Below are 8,940 nucleotides of genomic sequence, written 5' to 3' on the forward strand. Positions count from 1 at the left end.
CAAACTCAGTTGAGGAATGTTTGTGTCATGTTTCATCTGACACATGACTTTTGACTCCAAAGATAAAAAGTAAAGCTGACGTATCCGTCCGTGGAATTCATTTTATTTAAAAAAATATGTGTAAAACTTTAGATAACAGCCTAGAAAGTACCCTGTAGCATGAATATCTTACACATAGGTTCCATTTTTTTCTCTCAGAAAAATCATGTTCTCACCCTGCTTTATTTTTACAGCCCACATCACCAAGACTTACACTATCATAAAGAGTTTTCTGGAATGACAATCTCTTTTTTTTTAAGTCAAACTTACTTTTGTATTTATCTGTGATTTGCTATAACCAAACATACAGCTCCTCTCTTAATATTTCATCATTTAAAATATAAATAAACAGCTATTTCATGGGTGCTAGGAACACATTCTACACGGGCTTAGCCTGATAACACTTTTTTCCCCTTCTTCTGTATTTAAAACTTTTATGTAGGTTTCCCACCATTTGTACCTTTCCAGTAACAGTACCATTGTAGCAATAACGCACTAGCCTGTAGTTACTAAATTGGTAATTTATTTACACTGTGATTTATTTCTAAATGACTCTTAATAACAAAGCTGTCAACCCCCTCACTTTTCTTATTTCTTCTTTTTCCTGCTCATCAAGTTCACACTAATTTTACTGATACCCCCCTACTGATTGTACTGATACCCCCTAAAAATAATTAGACATGCTGCCAGCTGTAGCTTAAAATATTCCCATCATTATCACCAACAGGACTAACACTAGTGTGCATTCAGACATGAGACAGTGTATTATGAAAGTGTGATGAAGAACAAATGCACTTTTAGCTGACATATGCAGCATACAGCATATTCTATAAGACTCTCAGTCTATCTGTTGCACAACTCAGTCAATACTCATTTGCTAATGTCGGAGCAGCAGGAGACAATTGTAATTTATAAAACATTGCCATTTCAACGGGGACTGTTATTATTCAGTACCTGTGCCTGTACAGTTTCCCCTTTTTCAATTAAGCTATAATGAAGAGATGAAACAGAAACAAGCACACACACACACACAAGTACACATGGAAAAACACAGTACATTGATTTTTTTTTGGGGGGGGGGGGGGGGGGGGGTGAGGATTGATTCTTTTCTTCCCACTGTGGACAAATCCAGGTTTAGTCAGTTGGAGTATTTGTTGTTTTTCAAACTTGGTCCTGATATGAAGGCTTTACCCGAGGCTGCTGCGTGTTTCCAATGAGAGATTTTAAGCCAAAGCAGCCATTTGAGCAGTTAACGTACAGCTTCTGCGCTCAATCAATGGCGAGACTTTCATCTCACAATGCTCGTCTTTTTACCTGCCGGTGTATCCGCTGCTACATCTTGTCAAAAGCAAAAATCACAAGTAGACCTCCGAACTCTCCAAAGAGCGCGTTCACATCAGTGAAAGGTCCTGGGCAGCATAAATAGGCATATCTATTTTGCTTGCACAATAAACTGGAAACCAAAGGTCACAGATGGATTTTCTTTAAAATTGAAAGGCAATTTTTGCAGCAATTTAAGCAAAAAATCACAACATTTAGGCAGATTAGGTGTCATTACTGTGTATGCATGACTGTCTGGCACTGCCAAACCGCTCTGTGATAAGCATTTAACGCAACAATCGTTTTGTAATTATGTTATGCATTAAAAAAAAAAAAAGCCTGTGAAACACCCATGCTGTTGATTTGTGTGCATTTGCATCTTGTTAGGTTCTATCGTGTTATCTGCTGGAAAAGTAATTACCTGTCTGAGCCGCCCATGCAGTGAGGTGGGCTGCTGAGTTTGAAAGAAACTGAAATCAATATCTCTGCACTGGAAGACACATTTCCTGTCATGGAGGAAACAAACCTGAGTCTAGCATTCATACCAATGTTGGCATTTACTGTGACATTCACCTTAATTGCGTATTAAGAGATTTTCTCTCCTGTGCTTATGACTTTGAGAAAATCAGCTCCAGGATTTCAATCATCGAGGCTGTTAAATGCACACTGCTGACATTACTCTGTGACTAATATGAAATGCTCGGCGTGCATAGCAGGCGAATTCGAGATCGAAGCGGCTACCTCGTGTTGTGTGTCATGTTCTCGAGGCACTTAAGCGACTGTTCTTTTGTTTTTTTTTGTAGGCTAAGGGGGAGATGACAATGTGAAATAAAGGTGACAGATTCTGTCATCACGCTGATGAAGCTCCTTATACCTGCTATGCTGCAGCAGACTGCTGTCCTCCCACACACAAACTAATCTGGGGCTTACACCTGAAATGCAGGTTGAAGAGCAAAAAAAAAAAAAAAAAAAATCATCAGTGGCTGTGGTCAGAACCTCATCACTGCATCCTACTGCAGCCATCCTGTACAGCACCTGTGATGGCGTGAGCAAAAGGAGCATCCATCACTTCATTACTGTTTGGCATAAATTTTACATGAGCTCCTGGTGCTCGGCGCCAAGTGACAGTTCTGTGATTCACTCAAAGCTGACAGATCCTTTTGTATTTAATTGTTCCCAATCAGTTACATGAAACTGATACTGTAATGCATTCACAGCCGGCAGGATAAGACAGTGTCTTTGCTCAGTGACGCACAAAAGAAAGTCATTAAAAAGTGATTTTTTTTTGTGTGGTATTTTAATTGGAACGATGAAGTGTGGCTGTAAGAATTTTAAATGACTTCAGTGTCTGTTTAAAGAAGGCTTTTACTCGTTCCACACAAGGAGCAACGAGCATTAAAAAGACAGGTTTAAAGTCATGCCAGCTGTTCTGAGAGTCTGTACTTTGATTCAAACACTAGCCGGCAAAAGCAAGCTACTACAGGCACTGCAATGTGAAGTAAATCATTTAACATGCTCGGTGTTCTTATTTGCTTGTTTGCAGCATGATTTGCTTTGTGGGTTTCAGCAGTTAAGCAAATTATTGGGGAAATTATAAAAAGTTCAGGGAACACTGAAGGGTTTACAGTTTACCCTTTGAGAGATATGAACGTCTGTACCAAAGTTCACGGCTTTTTAACAATGTCACGGCAGCACTAAAGGAAAAGTCATTGTTTCTGAACCACTACTACTCCCAACAGAATCTGTGCCAGCCATTTCAGAAGAGATATTCCTCTGGATTAGTAAAAACTTTGACCTGGTGGAGAGACAAAGAGGAGAAGTCAGGGGATCATCAAAAGCAGGTGGATTAAAGAGGGGACATAGAACATTTTATGGTAATCCAGCTCATATTTGCTAGGATATTTCAGCCTGGACCAAAAAAAAAAAAAAAATGGCCCAGCAGTATCATCCGTTAAGCTGTACTTTAATGCGATTCATATTTCTTTTCATCCAATGTTCAATATTTGAGCATACACACACGCAAAAACATACAACTCACAGATCCAAAAAAATATGGAAATCATATTACACTTCGCAGAACTTGTTTTAAATTTTGAAACGTTTGTTGCTCAGCAGCACCTGTGCACCACCCACATGCCGCATTTGATCATTTCTGAAACCCGGTGGGTTTAAAAGTAATAAGGCAGAGCCACAGGCAGACTGCATGATGTTCAAGTGGTATAATGGTCGAGGCTTTTATTGGGCTCCTTTCGTGGTTCTATCTGCAATTGCTGTAATGAAGACAGACCTAATTATCTCAGCAGACAGAACTCCACTATGAACAGGACTCTAATTATGGCCTAAATGCTGCTCTCTTACTGTTCACAGTCATACTCCGGGGTTATGAGAGGAGTGACTGTGGCTGTCGTCTTCACATGCACGTGTGCAAACATGCACGCACACACACACACACGCACCCCGAGGGCTCAGTGTGCTCAGCTGTTCTGATGCTCTTCTGTGCATGCATCATGGTGTAGAGGCAGGGATTATCTAACATGATAACTCACTCTTCCCGCCTTTGACTGGTGACAGCCTACCCAGTCATCTGATTAATTAATTACAACTCCATGTGTCATTAGAGCAGTGCTGGTGTTTACGCTCTGGAGTACATTGCACCAATAGTTCACAAGAAAATCCTACTGAAATTCTAAACCTCCACAAAAAAAGAAAAGAATAATAATAATAAAAGAAGACAATAGATGAAGTAATGTCTGAACACAAATGTTAGGGGCAGCGGGGTTACTTACAGATAGATTATTCCATCAGTAGTACCATTTGGAGCCCATTTATTTTGAATCTATGAATTTAAAATAATTGCAGATTTATCTGCTCTTGTAGATTGTCTCAAGGCCACGGAGCAGATAAATTGAATGCCGTGTTTCTAAATTCAGACTGTGGGAGGCTAAGCGGCTTGTGCAGTGACCTTGATTGTAGCTATTGAACATCCAAGTGAGGAGACCGGACAGATAAGAGGGACGTTATTTGGCACACAAAGGAAGATGAACCAGTGACGCAGCCATGGTGTCAGCTAATGAGTGAAGTCAACAGGCAGTCACAGAGCGAGATCTGAGTTAGGAAACTGGAATGAGTGATAAAGCAAAGGGCAAAGTTGACCTCACTAAGAGGGACAGTGAGGATGGCAGTGCGGACATGCAGAATGTCTGCACAATCTGTTATTTCTGTAGGTGGCTTATATGACTCTGCATTTGCTCACTGCAATTTGGAATAGAGATGCATTTTAAAGTGGTCTCTAGAAGACAGAATACGTTTGCTAAAGCCATCTAAAATAAAGATGAAATGCAGGCAGGTGGGCTTATAAAGATCATTTCTTGCAGATGCACGGAGAAATCTGCAAATATCAATGACAAACTGAAGACGAGAGAACATACTGTACTCTGTGATGCGTAAGAATTCATGTTGTGTGCAGTGGAAAAAAAAAAAATAGCCAGAATATGAAAAGCAAATGACTGATTTTAGGGCTTATATCACCCCAGAGATCAACAGTAAGACCCTAAGCTACAGCAATGAGACCTGCAGTCAAGGTCACGCAGCACACTAATGATCACCAGAAACTGGACCTCTGCCAAAGTGTAGGCCTACTTTAAAGTGTAATGCTGATGCTGCGAGCAATAAGAATATGCATTTGATTTACTGCTCATGAGAAGAGTGGTGTATTTTCTTTTTTAGATTGTTCACATCCTGCAGACATTTAATAACTCAGGGTAGCTCTAGCAGGACCCCGGATGAGTCAGTTCTGCCTAAATCAATGTAACAGTTCAGTCTTGCAGGGATTAATGTGAAAAACACAAATTAAAAGAAAAATACAATACAGAACCACAGCAACTTTAATTAGTCATTTCAGGAGTACTGAGGGTTTTTCCCTGTTACATGGTCAGTCACTCACAGGCCGGGTTACGGCTGCGCATGATCAGAGAGATGGCAATAGCTGGCAGAGGTGACTTTGTATGCAAACACCTGAGACTCACCCATACCTAAAGTAGACACATATGCACCGATCATCATAAAAAAAAAGAATTAGGAGACTTGTTAGCGTGCCCTGTTGATGTGGTGAATTCATTGTAACTGTCAGCTTATTTCCTGTTTTAATGCAAATGTGTGAAAATGAATATAGGTCATGAACTTGTATTTCAGTAGTTAAAAGAGCCTTCAGAGGAAGAGGGTGAATCGCAGCTTCTGTTACATGAAATGGTATCAAAAATCTGCAGTCTCCTCAGAAACTTTATCTTCTGTGAGCACAGTGTGATTACACGGCTGGCCTGACAGAACACCTCCGGAAATGAACATCCGCACAGAAAGATGAATCTTGACACCGCCGCAGTGTCAGAGCGATTTAATGAGACTCAACGGCGCCCTCTGGTGGCAGGCGCGGCGCGGTGCAAAATCCTTTCGAAAAACATCGCGGCGAATCAGATCGGATGACTTTGCTTTTTTGTGGGATTAGTTAAAAGTTATGTTTTGATCTCGCACAGTGCAGGCAACGTTTAACTAAAAATTACGCGTTTAATCGAAGTTTCTGGCAGTAAATAATGACGCTTCAGACTGCGCAGGCGCAGAGTGTGTATAAATTGAAAACACGGAAGGTCCAACACCATATTCCCAAACGGACGCTCCTTTTAATGAAGCTCCTTTTAAAAACACTTTCAGACAGCATCATAGCGCCGCTGCGATAGTTCAGGTGCAGTATTTCTGGTTTTAGAGTGATGTCTGCTGCGTAGTAAACGTTGCCGTTCTTGAGCCCCGTCTGCTTCACCGATATATACTGAGAGGAAACCGCTAAGATGCCCGCTCGTAACGTTGTGTCCAACGGGATTCCCAACAGCAAAGTTAGGTATTCCCGCTTAGCCACTGATGATGACGGCTACATTGATTTACAGGTAAGACAGAAGGTGTAACGCTAGGATAAGTCACCAATTCTGGTCAGTGTTAGGACGCCCAATCATTGCCCCTCATAATCTGTACCAGCAAAAGTCACTGTTTTTAGAGTATTTTTAGATAATAGGCTGAAGGTCATAGTTCAAGTAAACTAAATAACAGCAGCTGTGAACTCAGCTGGTTTGAACCACTGCAATATGAATATAAAGGGACTCTGTAGCAGTAGAGGCCCCTCATTTACAAGCTAAGGCAATGCTGACGTCACTGGTGTTATTGGAAAAAGCTTCACCAGAGTCACGAAAATTATTATACAAGTAAATTTATCTATGAGTTTAAAATTAACGTGTTTACCTGCTATATTAACTCCTATAACTTTGTCATGACGGTTTGGTGAATGTTCACGACAGCAGTCACAAAGAAGCAATGCATAACCAACATATTTACGGTACTGTGCAAAAGTCCTGAGCCACCCCTCATTTCTTTATATTTTGCTTCCAGGGACCCAGACTTTTCTGTAGGTTTGTTTTAGGTCACTTTGTTACTAGCAGCCTGTCACAATAACACACATTTTGTTTGTATTTCTTTAGTTGATTCTATGAAAACTGTCAAAGATAACAGTTTGACAGCTTCACTGAAGCCTCATCGTGAATGGTCTTAGTGGAAGAGTGGCTGTCAAGAAGCCATTCTTAAGGAAGGAGATTATGCAAGAATTAGACTGAGAATTAGTTGCCAGTGTATACGGAGCAGGTCAGGAGAGAGGTACAACAGTGAGTGTCTACAGCCATCTGTAAAACATGGTGGAGGCTCTGCCATGGTTTGGGGATCTTGTCAAAATTGATAGAATTATGAACACAGAAAAGTAAGGTCAGATTTTGATCCGCCATCTGTTAGGGGTGAACAATATAGCTGCAAAATTATACATATATACATATTTCAAGAAAATTTGCAACAATGTAAATGTGCAATGTTGCTATTGCAATGATATTGCAATATGACATTTTTATATCACATAATAATTTATATCAGTATTATTACAGATGATAATGATACGGCACAGCCCCTACCATCTGGAAAGTGTGTGATTAGCAGCAGTTTCATTTTTCAGCATGATATTGATCCCAAAGCATACCTGGATAGAAAAACACACAGTGGAACACTATCAGTCATGGATTGGCCCCCAGAGGCTGGACCTCAACATTATTGAAGCAGTGTGGGATCATCTGACAGAGAACAGAACAAAAGGCAGCCAACATCCAAAGAAGAGCTTTGAATGTCCTCCAAGAAGCCTGGAGAACTGTTCCTGAAGACTACTTAAAGGAATGACACAAAAGCTGCCAAGGAGAGTTCACTCTTTTAGGCTGACTGTGTTGATGAAGGTGGTCATAGCAAATATTGACTTTCAAGACTGTTAGAATAGTACAAACTCCGTTTTTGCCTTATATACTGTATTTCTATATATGGATGTATACGCTTCAATAAATAACTGCACCAAATAAATGGGGTGGGGGTGGGGGCTCGAGACGTTTGCACAGTACTGTACATCCTCAGAGGTGCCCTGTCCTCCTTTTTGAGGACAAGGCAATTTGCTGCTCATAAAGCTGATTTGATGGAAAACCTCTCTCGAGCCTGCCGATTTTGGCACAGAAATGGAAAAAAAGACACTTCCAAGAAGGCCTCGTGTTTCACAAAATTGTTTTAATGAAATATTTCCCTTTTACAGTTCAAGAAGAGCCCACCCAAAGTCCCGTATAAAGCCATAGCACTAGCCACGGTCCTTTTCCTAATCGGCTCCCTGTTAATCATCATCGGCGCTCTTCTCTTGGCCGGCTACTTTGGCGTCACTGTAAGTAATCTTCTAAGTCACACTTTTTCTTGTTATTGTGTCATTGTGTGACCTTTCACAGGTCAAACAATGTCCTCATCTTAAGTGAATAAATGTTTTCTTTCTTTCAGCACACAGACCGAACCGTGCCCGTCCTCATCATTGGGATCCTTGTCTTCCTGCCTGGATTTTACCACCTACGGATAGCTTACTACGCATCAAAGGGCTACCCGGGGTACTCTTACGATGACATCCCGGATTTTGATGACTGACCATTCAGCCTGAGTCCTGCTGTGCTTACAGTAAATTTAGGGTTGTGATATATTTAAAGAAAATTAGATCCAGTCTTTCTTTTTAATTACAGTATTCTTCTTGTAGATTTTTATGCAGGGTTGTTAATGCCAAAAACAGTTTTTTTTGTTTTTGTTTTTGTTTTTTATCTTTGCATTTGTTTTTTAGCTTGACAAATGAATAAAAGAGATTTTATTTAATTTCTTTATTTACATAATGCCATTTCTGAGTTGGTCTATAAAATATTTTACCTTATGTAGTGGAATCAACCAGTATGCCCACATAAAGTTAAATACAGATATTTAACCTCTTCAGCTTTTTTGCTGAAATCACTGAAGTTTTATTCGGTGTGTTCTTCAGGTTGACCCACCGGTTCAGTGGCAGAGAAAACTAAATAATAACTGGTTTAAAATGAATTCATTTATATTGCAACTAAGAAAATGAATAACTGGTATACCTGTGACATACACTGTATCACTTCTCTGGCATATAAATGATATTTAATAAAAGGCTAGTATTGTTTCTTCATAATATCC

General features: G+C 40.1%; 1 protein-coding gene across 1 annotated transcript; it reads left to right on the forward strand.

Moving 5' to 3' along the window:
* The first annotated feature begins 5,950 nt into the window (after positions 1-5,950).
* On the forward strand, positions 5,951-8,927 carry tmem230b (transmembrane protein 230b). The gene is made up of 3 exons (XM_030737600.1): positions 5,951-6,293; positions 8,012-8,134; positions 8,245-8,927. The coding sequence occupies exons 1-3, from the start codon at positions 6,198-6,200 to the stop codon at positions 8,383-8,385; spliced, it is 360 nt and encodes a 119-aa protein (XP_030593460.1). The 5' UTR covers positions 5,951-6,197; the 3' UTR covers positions 8,386-8,927.
* The last annotated feature ends 13 nt before the right edge of the window (positions 8,928-8,940 follow it).

This window comes from Archocentrus centrarchus, chromosome 9, assembly GCF_007364275.1.
Source record: "Archocentrus centrarchus isolate MPI-CPG fArcCen1 chromosome 9, fArcCen1, whole genome shotgun sequence".
NCBI classification, from domain to species: Eukaryota; Metazoa; Chordata; class Actinopteri; order Cichliformes; family Cichlidae; genus Archocentrus; species Archocentrus centrarchus.

What these genes read in the sequence shown, in the direction of transcription:
- tmem230b (XM_030737600.1), top strand. Translation starts at nt 6,198, where the DNA reads ATGCCCGCTCGTAACGTTGTGTCCAACGGGATTCCCAACAGCAAAGTT. An exon ending in ACGGCTACATTGATTTACAG is followed by an intron (nt 6,294 to 8,011) that starts GTAAGACAGAAG and finishes TCCCTTTTACAG; the next exon opens with TTCAAGAAGAGCCCACCCAA. An exon ending in CCGGCTACTTTGGCGTCACT is followed by an intron (nt 8,135 to 8,244) that starts GTAAGTAATCTT and finishes TCTTTCTTTCAG; the next exon opens with CACACAGACCGAACCGTGCC.